Raw genomic sequence first — 18,795 nt, forward strand, 5'->3', positions numbered from 1 at the left:
CACAGTTGATTTTGACTAATAATCAATGAACAACTTTCAATGACCAGATGAATATGGTATCATGCCTTCAAAGGATCAATCTCATTGGCTGAACATAGAAATTGTTCCAATCACCTTCTTTGGTTGTTCCATCAATCTGCATCTGAGGTCCAACACCTGATGGGTATTCGGCTGCCACAGAGACACGGTATGTCGTAATTGGGCGAAGGTGCTGCAGAACGATAGTGGTCTCAGGGCCAACTGTTGCAGTTTGTAGAAGCGCTTTATCCCCTCGGGTTGAACCTTGAGGCTCGAATGTGAGTCTATACCGCACTACTGGACCAGGAGCCTCCCCCCATGAGACACGGAAACTACTTGTGGTCTCCTCGGACACCCTCAGGTTGTTCACGGATCCTTGTTCTGCATAAATTGGAACATATACAGTAGGTCACAAAAGGGTCACTGTTGCGACTCTTAAAGGAACAGTTTACCCTAAAATTCATCAGGTACAATGGCTAGGATATTCTTTATAAAACATTTGTGTTACACAAAAGAACAACAATCCTTTAAAAGTTCCAAAAGAAATGTCAATAGTATTTAGCTAAGCATTTAAATATACTAACCTTCTAGTGTGGTCTCAAAGTCTGATAGAGGAAAGCTTTCTCCCTTCTCGTATTGGGCGTAAACCTTGACCTCATACTTTGTGACTGGAGTAAGGTGATGTAAGACAGCCGTAGTGGTGTCTCCCGGCACAGAGACGGAGATGTAGCCCACTTCTGTGTCAGCATCAGGCTTGTATTGCACCAGATAGGACTGCACATCCACAGCATCTGTTACCCAAGAAGCTCGGAAACTCCTGGAGGTCACCTCTGAGAAGGTCAGAGACCTGGGTGCAATCAGACCTTGAAGGGAGAGCAGAATCGAAGTATAAGAGACTTCTTTCTTTGGTTTCCCAGGAGAATTTTGTTCACATCCCAGTTTAATGTTAAAAACATAATAGATTTTAAATTGGTCTGTTTCTGACACCCAGCTATTGTATGACTTGAAATACAGCACACAATAACTATTCTTTTGGTTTTTTTTGTTTGTTTGTTTGTTTATTCTTGGAGCTTGACAGCTTCTGTTTATTATTTTTATTGTCTGAATTGAACAGCTTGGACATTCTGCTAAATGAGTTCTTTTGTGATCCACAAAAAAAAAAGAAAGAAAGGGTGACATAAGGGTGAGTAAATGATGACAGAATTTTCATTTTGTGGTCAACTAACCCTTTAAACTTCTGTACAAATTGGTACAAAACCAGAGTTTTGAGAAACATATGGTTCTATGAACGTCCAGACCCATAGCCCAACAAATTTAACAGCAGTTAGTGGTAAAATCGAACGATACTCACTTCTCCTCTTGATGTTCAGAAGCTCTTGCTCAATTCTCAGACAGATGGACTGGGTTAGCTCATCAGAAATCCTCTGGAAAGCATCAAAGTCCTCTACGGTGTACACGTGGGTCTCCACTGGAGAATTAGCAATCGCCTCCAGCTCCGAGCGGACAGCATCTTTCACGCCCACTGCGAAAATCTCTACATCCGAGTTCCTAAGCTTAGCCGCCGGGTCTTTGAAAGCATCCGAGGACTTCCCATCAGTGATCAGAATCGTAACACGAGGTACATTTGCACGAGCGCCTCTGGTTGGAACAAAAATCCTCTCTCTCACATACGTCATAGCTTTGCCGGTGTTCGTGGAGCCACCGCGGTAGGGGAACGTTCTCACGGCTTTGACAACTGCACTCAGATCGTGGTGGGTGTTCAGGTAGAACTCAGTGTGTGGGTCTCTGCTGTACTGGACCAAGCTGATTTGAACTTTCTCCGCACCAATGTCAAAGGTGTTGACCAGGACTTCCAAGAAAGCTCGAACTTTAGCGAAGTTCGCAAGACCGATACTGTAGGAACCGTCGACCAGGAGAACGACGTCGGCTTGTACATCCACACCAAGAGAACATTCTAGAAGTAAAAAGAGCTTGCGGGTCAAACAACTATTTAATCAATGGATTACAGTGGATATTTAAAGAGTGTGGACCTTTCCTCACCTAAGGATACTTTTAAAGGCTGGGTTTTCTCCATTGCCATAACTGGCTCACTAGGCGTCAGACCTTTGAGTGCAAACAGGCTGATTTCATACTCAGTATCAGGGGACAAGTCTCTCACATTCACAGAGGTCTGAGTCGGCCCAACGTACAGCTCCTGACGTTTGCTGCCAGCCAACATGGGAACCATCTGCACCTTGTATCCAGTCACTTCCCCTATAGATGCATCCCACGTCACCCGCATTGACTTGGACGCAACCTCTGTTACTTGCAAGTTTGACGCTGGTTCAACGACTGCAAATAAACAAAAAGAAGAAAAATGGGGTCATGTTTAATGCATGGGGTTGTGTTTAATAAACCTGCTAAAGCAGATTTACAATTGTTATTGTTTGTTTACCTTCCTCGCCGCTAGCCAGCGAGCTGAGCTGGTCATCCACACTGTTGCACACCTGCGTGATGAGCGATTTCTCCACAGCTTTGATCATGTCGAAGTTTGGCACCGTGTACACGTGTGTTCTGTAGGGCGTTGAAGACATTTGTTTCAACTCTTCCTCATCTGCTTCTTTGATTCCTGAATAAAAGTGATAAATAATAGCATTATTTCACAAAATTCCTTTCAAGGATTTCTTATGTGCGGATAGATTTCTTGAAAGCTGTCCAGTTCTGTGCGAATGAAGAAGAAATCCAGACCGTGAAAGACAGCAGTGATGAATGACCACATACCCAAAGTGAAGATTTCAACTCCAGCATTCTTCAACCTCTTGGCGTAACCCTCAACAGGGTCCTGAGATTTCCCATCCGTGATAACTACGGCTACTCTGGGGAATCCCTTACGAGCACCGGCGGTCTCTGTGAACATGTTTTTCAGCAGGTAGTCCAGGGCTTCGCCTGCACAAAAACAATCACTGAGACTTAAAATTCACGTTGTAGCTTTGTTGTTCAGCAGTAATATTATCTGTAGGATTCAGTATGAATACACAAATTCAAATTTGGTACCTGTCATAGTGTTCCCACCCTTGTATGGCAGATTGTTAATGGCTCTGAGCAGCTCAGCCCGTTTGAAGTACTGGTTAAGGTTAAACTCGGTTCTGGTGTCCGTGCTGTACTGAACCACGCCCACTCTAGTCTTGTCCTCTCCAAGGTCAAATGCGCCTGCCATGGCTGCTATGAAGTTGCGGATGAATTTAAAATTTTCCCGCCCGACACTCCAAGAACCGTCCACCAGGAATACAAGATCAGCAATGGCACTTACAGAGCATTCTGGGAAAAAGAGTAAGAGGTCAATGGGCCAGAAGCTAACAAACTCTGCCCTAGACACGTTTGACTTTAGAAAATGGGATGGATTTTTGAAAAGGATGCAAAGCTTCTAAAATATAAACCATTCAAGAGTTTGGGCAAACACATTTGGCACATAACTCAAAATTCTGACCTATTTTTCCATTTCAGAAAAAGACCATATCTTTTAGTATTATAACACCATGTGATTTCATTTGGATGGTCTGTTTCTATCGCACATATTTTTTTTAAACATTAGATAGACGTTGCTACAATATAAACCCTTTTACATATGTATAACTTTCGAGATGTACAATTGTTTATGAATCCTTAGAAGTTCAAAGAATATTGAATTAATAGAATGTATATGTTGATATTTATTTTATTTATAATAAATGAGATTAAGCATGTTTAACACTATTGAATGTATTTATAGTTAACATTGACCTAATTCTTACTTGACAGTTTAATTCTCCATTGCATATTTTTCACATTTCTTTCTTGTTTACATAGTTTTTGAGCTTTGATGATAATTACATTTTAACATGTTTACTTAATTTCTATTTAAATTTGCCATTAAAAAAAGATAACGATAAATGAGAGTAATGAACCTGGTCACCTGCAACAGCAACTTCACAAAAATGATGACAATTCCAGAGGTTTTGATGGATTTGTGCATATCAAATGTAAAAATGTTTATGTGTTGATACTGTATGCTTCAGTGTCTATGAAAATATAGAAAAATATACATGTACATATATGAAGGGGATCCCCTTTATAACAGCACAACATTTATCTATTATGTAATACACACCAGTTACAACTCATTCCTCACTGACACATGGGTTGAGTATGTCTCTATACAAAATGTTATTAGGCAAGTCATTACCAGTCCTTCTGACTCTCTTGAACTCCATCTTAATTTCCATTCGGTTTGGAAAAATTCCTCATCTTTCAATCATATTTTCCTTCAATCACAATTTGTGGAATTTGCTGCCCTTTAACACATTGTGTCAGCTACATCTTTGGTGAGATGTTGGCAAACCCTTATGGCAGACGGGACAAGACAGAATGTTGTTGACATTGCTTGCCCTCCTTTATTACCGTAATTAGATTCACTATTTTCCACTTGTGCCTGCAGAATGGAAGCACTGTAGCTCTGAAACTGGGTTTTGTTAGCGAGTCGTCTGCAGAAGGCATGCTAACTAACCGTTACGGTATTTGGGTGGGGAGGGGGGTGTTTGGATTTTCCACTTCTGCTTAATGTAGGAAAGGAAAAGTAAAGCTGTTCACCTTCATCTGGAAGACGAGGCCACAGCGCTCTTGTAAAGAGGGGAGCTGTAATGCTTTCCACTTTCTGCACTGCAAGAGGTTCAAGTTTTTATTTCAAACTAGGCGAAAGGGGCCACTTACGAACTCTCACCCAAAAGCCATGCTGGAAACGTTGGCTCAAATTTATCATGTCTGGAAAAGTTAATGCTGACTAACAAGCTAAATTGTTATAGGTAAACATAAATTCGGAAAGAAAGAAAGGCATTCGCACATTTGCGTACTGACTAGTACGGAAACTCCCAATAAAATGCAGTGACCACAGAAGCAATGGAAAGAGCCTGGAGGTGTGTACTTACTGACTGCATCTGAGACCTGAGGCTTCCTGATACTTCCTTCAGAACCACTTGATTGGACTAAAACAGAAAACAATAAATCAATAAATATTTAATGTATTCCCTCCATAAAAAGGGTTCCTATACCCTTTGGCCAATGAATTTCCATGCTTTCTCCACAAAACGCTGAGCATAACTACAAATTTAAAGGGTTTTTTTTCTTCAAATGAACTTGGAAATAAACAGAAAGTTTAAGGAATTGTCATGACTTTCCATTTTCACTAACTTTTCCAAATTCCCTGAGACTTTCAGGGCTTCCATGACTATGGGAACCTTGTGTTAATGACATATTTAAGGAATAAGATGCCCTACCACTTACTTGTAATCTGTCCAGAGATTGGTATACTCTCTTCAGATCCAGAATATGAAATTATCGTAACAACATAATCCACATCGGGGGTCAAATCTCTGATGGAGGTTTTGGTTGAGGTTGGAGGAAGTGTGAATTCCTTAATGGGCTCTTCTACAGAGAGAAGGGAACATTTGCATTTACAATGTTTAAATGTCATATCATGATATACATTCTACATGAAGATAACATCTAGCTAACCTTCATTTTTAAGTAGATAAATCTAGTCTAGACACACAAGACCTGGATTAGGGAAACATTAATGACTTCCCAAGACATACGATGAATAACAGTCCATGTTTAAATCATTTTTGAAGGGCACGCCAGAACGCATTTCCCGAGTTGCCTGTGGCAGTGAGTTTAAAGGTTACTTGTCGTTTACCAGATGCTTTCTTATCTCAAGCAACATAAAGTACACTTACTATGGCTCCCCTTGAGTAACCTTAGGTTAAGTGCTTCGCTCATGGGCTAAATGGCAATAGATCATGAGACAACCCTTGCAGGTCTGAACAACCCTTAGTGTTAGCCAACATGAATTTACTTTCATACTACACATTTTCTAGTATGGAGCACCAACTTTTTCAGAATCCAATCAATTGGCAGTTGACAAAAATGAATTTTGTCACTTATTTTTCCTTGTTGAATATCAATTTCCAGTCTGAAAGACATCACTGAATTAAAACCTGTAGCAAATGTTTCATGTTGCCGTTATAATTCCAACACGTGTGGTGCTTTTACCATTTCACCAACCTGTATCCGATGTCACTTGTACTCTGAAGCCCTCGATCCTTGACAGCGGTTGCTTCCATATCATTTGCACTGTGTTTTCATTTAAAATCTTAAACCTCAAGTCTGATGGAGGCATTACTGTGGAAAGAGGAGGTGAATTAAGTTATTTCCAAGAAACCATTCCAAAAGTTGTATTTATGAGAAGAGCACACAGGTTTATGGACGAAATCCCATCAGCGAAGTTCATTGTGAGGTAAGGACTCAAGGCAACATGAAACAAATGTGGACGACGGCCATTTTGGGTCAAAATGACATCTGTTTGAGCTGTCTGACCATATAGGGCCATTGACTACTCAAGCATAGACACGTAAAGCGCGTTCCACAAAGACCTCGACAAAACATTACATGGGTCCATAACTCGTGACGTGCATGCAGTCAACCCAACACAGCCAGACGCGCTGTGTTGAACTGTTTCAATAGTTGATGTCACAGATAGACAAGAAGTGTTGATTGTACAATGGACTTGAAGGAAGTTGACAATAATGGGTAACATTTTGTGCAACTGCATTAATGTGGTCACTTTCCATTGCAAACCGATTAAAAGGGTGCACAACGACAACCTTTAATGAGAAAATACAGGATAGTGACAAACAAAACAAAACGAGGTTACATAACATTGCACCAATCTAGATGAACTAGAAGACTCATGCACTTGTACATGAAAAGTTGTCTACAACAACTTGTGGGACTAAAAGGACTTCATGTACAAGACGCACATGTAGAGGACTTAAATATTTTAAAGTGATATTCTTATGGTATTGTGTGTTGCATTGTGTTTGAAAGGTGGAACACAGAGGTCATGTGTGCATGTCAGAATATCACAATAAAATATTTTGTGAAGCTGCGGCTCTGGTCAAATTTTGACCAGGGCTTAAGCTTGACCGGGAACAGGTTCACCAAAATCAAGATTTACCAACCTGGCTGACCCGATGTCACAATCGGTTCCATGTCTGACTCCAAATGGATCCAACACACATCCAAAATCAACCACACACCGATTCATCATCCATTCTAGATTTTCCTTTCTTTTTTGGGTCCATCCAACACTAACCGGTTTTGGTGCAACCAAACTTCGAAGATCATTTAATAACATTTATTTTGCTGAGCATCTAATCGTAACAATGTCAAATAAGAAAGTGATAATGTTGTTTAAGGTATTTGTTTGCCCGTCATATTTTATATCAGTGGAACATGTTTAAACAAAGACTTTTCTTATTTTTTCATACTATAGCACAATTACTTCTTGCCCTCTCTTTCCTAAGAAAAAAAAAAATAAAGCTCATATTTTGTCTTTTTGTTCCCTAAGAGTGTGGAAAGTGGAGAAGGGAAACTTGGCCTCCACATGAATTTTTTTCTTTTTCTTTTCTTTTTTTTTTTTTTTGGTACAATAAAAGCTGTAAAATGTTCCACTATACTTTCCACTGAAAGCTGGCAATGTGCGCTTTAACACCCTGTCGTTTATTCAATAATTTGATAAGGTTAAGTCACAGTTTTACTGCCTCTAAGACTGTTCAAACCTACCAAGAGCTCAGTTACTGAAAGATATACAGTGAATGCTAAAATAAATGAAAAAATGTTTTACTAGAGGAAAAAGTTGAACATGAATCTGTCTGGCTGAGATGTCTGGTATCCTGCAAATGATCATGGGTCTTAAGTTGCATATGGAAAATATTTAAAACCAAGTCATATTCAATACTAAATGTTTGTTGGATTTGGCTTTACATGTTCTATCCTATAATTTGCAATTAAAAGATATTACATTGGATACTCTTGAAGAATCAGTTGCTGAAAAACACTAATGAAATATCCTGTGCTGTCATGCATTTCCATTTCCACTAGCATGAACGGCACAGATTGTTTAAAATAATTCTTAAAGGGCAGTAAAAATCCACATAATAACACATAGAATTAACACATTAATTTCTTCTCTATTTTTGTTCATTTTTATGGAGATATGACAATGAAAATTGAAAAATAATGAACAGAGTCAAACATTATAGTACAGTACAATACTTATATATTTTAGAAATTATAGACTATGATCTAAACTGTTGGAATAAAGTATTTTTAATTTAACAGGGTGAATAGGGACAGATTTGTTGGCTTTTTTACCTTGAGCTCTCACTGATGTCAGTACTGCGAGTGTTAAGAGAGCGGCCGCTGCCAAACGCCTGACCGACATCTTCACCCCAGTATCAGCAGAACATCAATCAATCTGAAAAAATCAACCATATTACACACACACACACAGCTCATAAATCAATCCAAAAAATTACATTTAAAAAAAGGCACTGGACTCCAACACAGCTCAATGCAAGAGATCTCATTCAAAATCTGATTTTAATTATTTTTTCATTCAAAATTCCAGCTGTTTCTCTGGTCAACATAGGAAAAAAGTTATTTCCATTGTTATTACTCCCCAAAAAAAATTATAAAACGAGGTCACTAATTAAAATAACTCACTGTGGGTCTTGGAAAAACATTCTCTGCAGTTTAACTGTAAAACGATTATAAACTGCATATGCTGTATGTCATTGAAAACTTCACTGATTCATCTGTTTAACGTCGGAAACTGTGAGCTCATAGACTATATGCAATTGTCTGGAAATTTGCCTGATTTAGGATCCTACACATGAGCGCTGGAAAAACTTTTCTGCAGGGTTCCTGCGCCCCCTGTTGTGCCTGGACAAATTCAGACTTTACATACATACATTTATGCTGAGAGCAACTCGCTGCTCTGCCTCTAACTTTGGCAATGTGCTTGATGTCTGTATTACATATATATTGCATGTTACTATAAATAATTTCCAATGCAAGAACAAGCGGCTCACAAAATAATTGCAGAGTGAGTACAAGTTGTGATTAATATCACTCAGCAGTTAGTATTTGCCCTGATATTTCAAGACAAGCAGTGTCCTGCAGTGTGACATGATTACTCAGTCTAAAACTATTTTAAACAACATCTTCCCAGTCCTTTTATACATTATACACAACCTCATATTAAAAAAGACTACATTTGCACTTTTGAAAAGGCATTCATCACATGGCAGGACCATCTGAAATCATCTAGGGCAAAAGGGTATTTCAATTAATGAACACAAAACTCAGGAACATGCAACATTTAACTTAGAAATTAAGCAATTTTTAATAAATAAATCAGATAATAGGTGAATGGACATGCAAAGTGTGAGTCAAAACTTATCATGCGGGCACTTTATCTTGGGTTTGGTGTTGTAATAGTGTAAGAATTTAAGTAAAGTTGAATGAAAAAGCAAACATAAGGTCTTGTGAAAACATGTGGGATGCTTTCTGAACATTTGTTGAGCCAAATAGGTTTGAACCTCACACTAATTTTTTTAATTATATTTATTTAAGCTCTCCACCACACTTTACCTGTATTCTTTAATGTGAATTAGTTAAAAAAAAATACCCAATAAATAAAGTTCAAGAGGTCTCGTGAGTCTAGATTCCTCAACGAAAGAAAGTAAGTATCATCCCATTCAACTTTCAAAGAGCACAATAACAGGGTGGTGGAAAAAATGAAATCACCATACAAACGTCTATGGAAAAAAGTGATCAGAGCAGCTGAAAATGGGTCAGTGTGCACACATTCATCATTTCACGTGACATTTATCTAATATGTCTCAAATTCAAGAGCATTACATTTATATGCTTAAATATGTTTATCAAGAAAAAGAACTTACCAAACTCCCCAAAGTTTCCCAAATCTATCAATACATCACAAAAACTGGTGAATGAAAGTGGAAATTTCGCCCGGATACAAAGGGATTTAAAGGTCTCTTCAGAAAAGCAAGAGATTCTCCGTGATGCTGTTGTGATGGAGATGAAAATGAAGAGGAGGGTCTGATCACCCACAGCTCATGAAGGCTGATTTCAAAATGCACAGGATCTCAGGCTAGAATGAGCTTCTTAACAGGAGGCAGATACCGAAGCCGGAGCGCTGACGTCACGCCTGTGTGATGGATGTGTTGGGATGCGCTTTTGGGAAGTCGCGCGCATTTTCGGCATTCCTGCAGCATGTCACTCATCAATGTTTTGGGAATGACTAGTCAAAATGAGAAATTTAGGGCTATTTACAGGTCAGGTCTTTGTGGAAGCATAAATTATGAACCAATGTAGTATTCGGAGCGCAATCTGAGGAGATTCGTCTCGCGCCACGCCAAAAATGATTTTACGGTGCCCCCAGCACATTTGACCCAACCGACAACTACCGTAAAACATCACGAAGGATTTTTTACATACAATTTCGTTTATATGTATTGTGTAAATATAAAATATCGTGATCAATAATGAAAATACCGAGACTGTTTTCGATGTATAGTCCAACGGTCGTAACGGAAAGCGCTTGAGCGGTTGCCATGGTAACATCTTCACGTGAAGTCGCTAGATTTTGACTATCAATCACTCTTTTGTAGTTTCACATACAAAAAAACAGGATTTTTTTACACACAATTTCGTTCATATGTATTGTGTAAATATAAAATATCGTGATAAATTATGAAAATACAGATAGGCCTACTGTTTTCGATGTATAGTCCAACGGTCCTAACAGAAAGCGCTTAAGCTGTTGCTATGGTAACATCTTCACGTGAAGTCGCTAGATTTTGACTATCAATCACTCTTTTGTAGTTTCACATACAAAAAAACAAGATTTTTTACACACAATTTCGTTCATATTTATTGTGTAAATATAAAATATCGTGATCAATAATGACAATACCGATACTGTTTTCGATGTATCTTCCAACGGTCCTAACAGAAAGCGCTCGAGCGGTTGCTATGGTAACATCTTCACGTGAAGTCGCTAGATTTTGACTATCAATCACTCTTTTGTAGTTTCACATACAAAAAAACAGGATTTTTTTTTACATACAATTAAGTTCATATTTATTGTGTAAATATAAAATATCGTGATCAATAATGGCAATACCAATACTGTTTTCGATGTATCGTCCAACGGTCCAAACGGAAAGCGCTCGAGCGGTTGCTATAGTAACATCTTCACATGAATGTAGATTTTGACTTTCAGTCACTCTGCTGTAGTTTCCCAAAACAGGATTTTTTTTTACATACAATTAAGTTCATATTTATTGTGTAAATATAAAATATCATGATCAATAATGACAATACCAATACTGTTTTCGATGTATAGTCCAACTGTCCAAACAGAAAGCGCTGGAGCGGTTGCTATGGTGACATCTTCACATGAAGTCGCTAGATTTTGACTTTCAATCACTCTTTTGTAGTTTCACATACAAAATAACTTTTTTATCAGTTATATTAACACTGTTGGAAAATCAAGCTTATAAGCTAGTAGCTGTTTTGGAAAAAGTTTTGTAGCTAGTTTAGACTTAAAAAACAGCTACCATGTTCAATATCAAAACTAAGATCTCAAGACACATAAAGTAACTGTGTAAAAGGTCCAGACTATTTTTATTTGTTGTAAAACCGTGTTTTTTGGACACATACCATATATCTGTGCTGAATTTGAGCCTATAGATCAGTTTTACAACTAGCCATTTCCATTTATTTGAATATGTAGCCCCCTAGTGGTCAAATCGGGTAACACACTGAGGGGATGGAGATGTCCAACACATCTTATGAATCAAAAATACACTGTTGATCGATCTCATTATTAAGCCATAAAAGAACAGTTTTCTGTTACAACATCTGATGAATAAACATTTAGACATTTAGAAACACATGGGTGCCAACTGGGAATCAGCGTAGAGTTTTATTTGTGATCATTTATTACTTGTTTCAGCTGAGTTCAGGACTGTTTTTAATTTGATCATAATCTCATTATTCTCATTGTTAGAAATGAAAAATATAACTATTGATCAAGGGAAAGCTTGAACTTCTAATGCTCCTTATAGATCGCTTGCAGACTTAATGATCTGTGCTTTATAGTTTTATAATTAGCATGCAATTATTTGTGCATGTCTGCAATGAGCTGAGAGAATTTGTGTGGGACACAAAGAGCACATTGTTCATAATGCATGTGATAAATTTCCATACAAGCTCAACTCTATAGACCACCAATGCTGAGGCGTGCTATACTGAGCTCAAATGATCAATCGTCCCTGTAAATTTAAACTTCCAGAGGGGAAAACATTTCTTTGATGTATACGCACGCATTTGGAAACTATTTTATATGCCTTGAAAACACATTGTTTTGAAGTACAAAAAGGAAATCCACATTACTGTTTGTTTCCTGGGAACCAACGAAGACATCCAAGAAACAGACATTGTGAGTCACAAACACCCTTCATCAGTTAACTTCAGACATTACGTACACTTTAAGAAGGGAAAACAGTTCAGTTGTTTATTTTCTTCATCACGTTCTTTATGAGAAGAATATTATTACATACAGGAGGAGGTATGAAATCCGAAGACATACAAATTAAACCTTATCAATTGCTGGAATTAAAGATGAATCACATGATAACCATCAAGTAGGTAACATTACACCCCAAAATCAAAAGAAATTGAATTGCATTTTGCATAAAGAAAATGAATGTGTGAAAAAGTCTTTTCTTTATGCAAAATGTTTTATTTTAATTTTGGGGTGTTTATATCGTCATTAAGTCAAGTAAAACAATCAGGATTTGTCTGTTTATGACAGGTACAGTTTGTTTTATTCAAATCACTTTGGTCCCTTTTACCTTCCAAATGAAAGAATAAATATATTGTGTGAAATGCTCATAACGTCACATTTCAACAGAAATGAGGGCAGGATCTGACATCAGTCCTTCTTCTGAGGCAAAGCCGCCTTTACGAGTTCATATATGACGCATGCAGTTCCTGAAAAGAGACACATGAATGATCAGATTAGTGATAAGCGTTTACTACGATTATTAACTCAAATACATATTCATGCTTGCTACGACACGTCAAGCATTATGGCAAATTATGCGGCTTTGCCACAGCTACATGCAGACATTGGGAATGGGTGCTTTAAACTTGGGCTAGTAAACAACCACCCAGAACCCACATGTAATGTGTTAAGACCTTGCAATGCCCACAAGCTCAGTAACATACCCATCAGTGTGAGACCCATAGTTGCACGGTAAAGAACAGCATCACTGACACCTCCCTTCAGATGAACTGGCATCCCATTAGCCTCCTAAACAAGAAACAGAAATCAACATTTTTATAATCACATATACATGATAAAACAAACATGTGAACAACCAAAGCCTAAAGTTCTGAGTGCTGTAAAGTGAACACAGCCTATAGGTAAAAAGTATCTCAACATATCTCATTTGGTCGAATTCAATTATATATTTACAGTTGCAAGAAAAAGTTTGTGAACCTGTGAAAAATTTTAACAAAATAAGAGATCATACAAAATGCACGTTATTTTTTTATTTAGTACTGTCCTGAGTAAGATATTTTACATAAAAGATGTTTGCATTTAGTTCACAAGACAAAACAATAGCTGAATTTATTAAAATAACCCCATTCAAAAGTATGTGAACCATTGATTCTCAATACTGTGTGTGGTTACCTGATGATCCACGACTGTTTTTATGTTTTGTGATGGTTGTTCATGAGTCTCTTGTTTGTCCTGAGCAGTTAAACTGAGCTCTGTTCTTCAGAAAAATCCTCCAGCTCCTGCAGATTCATCAGTTTTCAAGCATTTTTTGCATATTTGAACCCTTTCCTAGTCTGGGTAAACCCAGCATGATCTGCCGGCGATTTGATTTCGCTCGGCAACTCAGTCTGGAAACCCGTGCATTCAATTCTATTGCTTCCGTTACACCAATCACAGACTGGCTTATCCACCTTGCTTGCTATTGGCGGGTATAACACGATGACGATAGAGAAGCGACGGCAAGCAGTTTTCAAACTCTATCTGATCTACCCGTCTCTTCAATATAACAAAGCACAATCACAGTGACGCCGATTGTGTTAAGCATTTACCTTATCTGAGAGAAATGTAGCAGAGCGTTGATCCGATAGTCTCTTCATAGGAAGATTACAAACGGCGATTAATGACACACGATGATTCTCTGCTGTTATTTTGGTGGTTTGCTTCACGATGTGAGTACAGGACTCTTTTACTTCAACGCCCCTTGATGGTAGACAATATTTTTATTATTTGCTCTATATGTTTCGTCTCCCTGCTTCTTGAATCTCGCGCTGCCTGAGCTGACTGGAATTCTTTTTGGTTGTCATGACAATGACGTCGTTTAGGGCGGCTATATTCCACGTTCATTTACACTGAACCAGAACAGTATCAGAGTCGCCTTTTAAACTCTCGACGATGCTGAATGACTTCTTTAGTTAGCAAACAAATTGCTCGAGTGGGTGTAAATATCATTCACTTTCATGTTTTTTGTACAACCTGCAAAAATCGCTCAATGCCATTGCTGCTCCTGCAAACCGCTGAGCAATGCTTCAAACCAATACAAACTAACTCTGCGTCTCAATCAGCTCCCTAGTTCCCTAGGTCGTGAATCAGTATATCATGCAAGTGAATGTGGCTGATTCCCTGATCAGTGCCCTGACTACTGAACTTGGGAGCTGATTGAGACGCACGGTAAACCTGTCTGGAGTTTTCGCATCGCTCTGCAAAGAACGTCACCCGGATCGTTGATCTAATTGGTGGAAGGACTATCCAATTGCGTGACTAATGCTCGTTGATCACGCCTCTTGTGCAGCAGGAAATCCATACAGACTCTCCAGACCAATGTTCAATTTTAAATTGAGCTTGGTCTGGTGATAGCCAGACTAACCCTTTCCAGCAGTGACTGAATGATTTTGAGATCTGTGTTTTCACACTGAGGACAACTGAGGGACTCAAACTCAACTATTAAATAAGGTTCAAACATTCACTGATGCTCCAGAAGGAAACACAATGCATTAAGAGCCGAGGGGTGAAAACTTTTGAACAGGATGAAGATGTCACAATTTTTCTTATTTTGTTTAATTTTTTTTTTTTTTTTTTTTCATTTAGTACTGCCCTTCAGAAGCAACAGAAGATACTTGCATGTTTGCCAGAAGACAAATTAAGTACAATTTACCTTGATCTTCAAATTCAAAAAGTTTTCACCCCCCGACTCTTAATGCATCGTGTTTCCTTCTGGAGCATCAGTGAATGTTTGAACCTTTCATAGTTGTGTTTGAGCCCCTCAGTTGTCCTCAGTGTGAAAAGACGGATCTCAAAATCATTCAGTCACTGCTGGAAAGGGTTCAAATACGCAAAAGATGCTTGAAAACTGATGAATCTGCAGGAGCTGGAGGATTTTTCTGAAGAACAGAGCTCAGTTTAACTGCTCAGGACAAACAAGAGACTCATGAACAACCATCACAAAACATAAAAACAGTCGTGGATCATCAGGTAATGAAACACAGTATTAAAGGGATAGTTCACCCAAAAATGTTAATTCTGTCATTATTTACTCAACCTCAAGTTGTTCCAAACCTGTATACATATCTTTCTTCTGATGAACATAAAGGAAGACATTTTGAAGATTAAAGGAAACTGAACAGTTTTGGAGCACCACTGACTTCCATTGTATTTTTTTTTTCTACTATGGAAGTCAATGGTGCCCCAAAGCAGCCTGGTTCTTCCAAATGTCTTCCTTTGTGTTCAGCAGAAGAAAGAAACTCATACAGGTTTAGAATAACTTGAGGGTGAGGAAATGAAGACAGAATTTTAATTTTTGGGTGAACTATCCCTTTAAGAACCACTGGTTCACAAACTTTTGAATAGGGTTATTGTAATAAATTCAGCTATTTTTTTTTTTCTTGTTGACAAATATAAAGGTCCTTTATGTAAAATATCTTACTCAGGACAGTACTAAATAAAAAACATATATGATCTCTCTTTTTTTTTTTTAAATTATTCACATTTTCTGCAAGTGGTTCACATACTTTTTCTTGCAACTGTATATATATATATATATATATATATAAAGAGAGAGAGAGAGAGAGAGAGAAGCTGTCATGGTCAGAAAAAGTGACAATCATACCTGAAACAGTTTCTGCTTCTCTGGCACCTTATTCAGCATCTGCCTGCGGACGGTACTGGAGATGTGCCGTCTGGAAACCTGCTGAAGAGTCTCATGGAGATTAAAAAAAATGTAAATGTATATCTTTAAAGATGACAAATGTGATGCACATCCAAATGTCATCAGAAATTTTATTAAATATTGTAGAAAATAAGCGTTTTAGCACAATTAAAGGATTAGTTCACTTTCAAATTAAATTTTCCTGATACTTTACTCACCCCCATGTCATCCAAGATGTTCATGTCTTTCTTTTTTTAGTCGGAAAGAAATTAAGGTTTTTGATGAAAACATTCCAGGATTATTCTCCTTATAGTGGACTTCAATGGACTCCAAACAGTTGAAGGTCAAAATTACAGTTTCAGTGCAGCTTCAAAGAGCTTTAAACGACACCAGATGAGGAATAAGGGTCTTATCTAGAGAAAACATCGCTTATTTTCTAAAAAAAACAATTGTATAAGTATTAACCATAAATGCTCATCTTGAACTAGCTCTCTTCTTCTTCTCTATTAGAATTCCAGCAGTGTAGACACTGCTAAGTGTATTACTGCCTTCCACAGGTCAAAGTTTGAACTAATTATTATATACCTGCACAAGCATATTGTATATGACAATATAGTTGAAACTTTGACCTGTGGAGGGCAGTAATACACTTAGCAGCATCAAATTTTGACCTTCATCTGTTTGGAGGCCATTGAAGTCCACTATAACAAGAAAAATCCTGGAATGTTTTCATCAAAAACCTTAATTTCTTTTCGACTGGAGAAAGACATGAACATCTTGGATGACATGGGGGTGAGTAAATTATCAGGAAAATTTTATTTGAAAGTGAACTAATCTTTTAACTTCAGCAATTTAATGTGTGTGTATATATATATATATATATATATATATATATATATATATATATATATATATATATATATGCACATATATGTGCACAATTTAACAGTAGTTTCTGCTTCAGATATATATCTGATATATATGAGTGATTGGGGATTTGGTGCCTTACTCAAGGGCACCACAGTTGTGGGAAATGGGAGCGCTTGTTCATTCACTTCCCCCACCTACATTTCCTGTCGGTATTGCGACTCGAACCTGCGACCTTCAGGTTACAAGTCTGACTCTCTAACCATTAGGCCATAATACCCATAATGTGTAAAACTGACAACAAGACACCCAGTCCATAGACTCACTGCATATGTACAGTAAATAATGCATATCATACTGACAACTGAAAAAAATAATGATAAAACAGAAATGTCCTAATTCAAGATTGTTTTTCTCTTACTAACACTTTGCATTTTTGGAGCGCTCAGAAATAAATCAAAAAGTATTTGGACACTTAAAAATGCATTCATTAAATAATCAGTCCAGCGTGACTCAAAAACAGTTTTCCTTACTCTTGGTCCTAATTATATAATCCTAATTATTGTTAGTATGTAATTCATTTTTTCCAGGAGCTCTACCTTCAGCTTGCTTCTACCTTTGCTAACAATGATTGTATTATTACATTATTAACTAAATGCATTCTCTAAATTGTAATGTTGACATTCTCTGTAAAGCTGCTTTGAAACGATATGTATCGTGAAAAGCGCTATACAAATAAATGTGAATTGAATTGACCAATGACTTTCAATCAGCTGGTGTTTTTGCGGATGTATGAAGTCAGCTGTAACAAGTTCATAAATGAATGACATTCAGATCGTTTTTAAGAGTGACCACAAATACTAGTCCAAATACTGTTTTAATAAACATAGACACCATCTAAACAAGTAGTTATAATCTGTTATTTGGCTTATTTGAATTATAAAAGTCATCAAAAACCATATTTTCATTGAGAGTGTGTACGTGCAGAACGTCAAACTGCTCATGACTCCCGCGTGTCACTTCTCCTGCCTCAAACTCCTGCATAAACTACCGTGAAACAAACTAATACATGACGAATGACATAAACTACCATACATTATTAATCTTAAACTGAAACAGAATATTTGTAATAATTACCAGAATGTGGCGAAACATTTTCAGCGTGAATGACTGAAGTCACGGGACTGAGAGAGAGAAACTGAAGCTTAGCAAGAGGAAGAGAAAAGTCTCCACCTGCTGTTCAGGAGAGCAACTGCACCGAATTGTTTGCTCACTATGACACGCGATGGAAAAATAAAAATCATTAAGGGGAAGGGAAATTAGCAGCTAGTTATTAGCAGCCTCGAGGGACACGTGTTAATTTCAATGTATTTAGGAATATAAACTGGAAAAAAAGCTTGGTGTATTTGTGAAGCATACTGTTTAAATAGAAGCATACTGTTTTACTGTTTAAAAATAAAATTTTACATGGTATATATCCAGCTAAAAGTGTGTTAGAGAGGTTTAAGTTAGAGATTGATTATTCATGTGATTTTTGCTCAATGGAAAAAGAATCTATTGTCCATCTGTTTTGTAATTGTATATACACAAAGATTTTTTGGTGGATGTGGAAAATTTCATTAGAAGGAAAACAAACGTTATATTTAAATTAAACGAATTTGATATATTATTCCAATGAAAATAATAATAATAATAATAATTTTAAATGTATTGTACAACTGTTTATTATTTTGGAAAAATTTCATATACACAAGAA

At 37.4% G+C, this 18,795-nt stretch overlaps 2 protein-coding genes across 7 annotated transcripts in view; both read right to left on the reverse strand.

Annotated features, from left to right (window-relative positions):
- col12a1b (collagen, type XII, alpha 1b) overlaps positions 1 to 10,288 on the reverse strand; it is a 72,670-nt gene extending 62,382 nt beyond the window's left edge. For 2 of the 5 annotated variants that reach the window (XM_048208032.1, XM_048208030.1), the window contains exons 1-12: positions 9,837 to 10,288; positions 8,245 to 8,347; positions 6,094 to 6,210; positions 5,314 to 5,457; positions 4,959 to 5,015; positions 3,052 to 3,315; positions 2,779 to 2,943; positions 2,453 to 2,626; positions 2,059 to 2,349; positions 1,370 to 1,972; positions 603 to 881; positions 115 to 399 (exon numbers count right to left, since the gene is read on the reverse strand). In XM_048208032.1, the coding sequence (XP_048063989.1) occupies positions 115 to 399; positions 603 to 881; positions 1,370 to 1,972; positions 2,059 to 2,349; positions 2,453 to 2,626; positions 2,779 to 2,943; positions 3,052 to 3,315; positions 4,959 to 5,015; positions 5,314 to 5,457; positions 6,094 to 6,210; positions 8,245 to 8,314 (2,449 nt within the window). In that variant the 5' untranslated portion in view covers positions 8,315 to 8,347; positions 9,837 to 10,288. The remainder of the gene's footprint in view (positions 1 to 114; positions 400 to 602; positions 882 to 1,369; positions 1,973 to 2,058; positions 2,350 to 2,452; positions 2,627 to 2,778; positions 2,944 to 3,051; positions 3,316 to 4,958; positions 5,016 to 5,313; positions 5,458 to 6,093; positions 6,211 to 8,244; positions 8,348 to 9,836) is intronic. The other 3 variants (XM_048208033.1, XM_048208031.1, XM_048208034.1) reach the window with 3 other exon arrangements.
- Positions 10,289 to 12,464: 2,176 nt separating this feature from the next.
- On the reverse strand, positions 12,465 to 18,331 carry LOC125278706 (cytochrome c oxidase subunit 7A2, mitochondrial). 2 transcript variants are annotated; one of them, XM_048208036.1, is made up of 4 exons: positions 18,177 to 18,331; positions 16,134 to 16,223; positions 13,195 to 13,279; positions 12,465 to 12,957 (listed from the first exon to the last, which is right to left on the reverse strand). In XM_048208036.1, the coding sequence occupies exons 1-4, from the start codon at positions 18,192 to 18,194 to the stop codon at positions 12,899 to 12,901; spliced, it is 252 nt and encodes an 83-aa protein (XP_048063993.1). In that variant the 5' UTR covers positions 18,195 to 18,331; the 3' UTR covers positions 12,465 to 12,898. The 2 variants fall into 2 exon arrangements, with proteins under 2 accessions (XP_048063993.1, XP_048063994.1); XM_048208037.1 differs by having other exon boundaries at positions 16,134 to 16,214; positions 18,177 to 18,321.
- Positions 18,332 to 18,795: the final 464 nt, after the last annotated feature.

The sequence above is a fragment of the Megalobrama amblycephala genome, linkage group LG11, assembly GCF_018812025.1.
Source record: "Megalobrama amblycephala isolate DHTTF-2021 linkage group LG11, ASM1881202v1, whole genome shotgun sequence".
Taxonomy (NCBI): Eukaryota; Metazoa; Chordata; class Actinopteri; order Cypriniformes; family Xenocyprididae; genus Megalobrama; species Megalobrama amblycephala.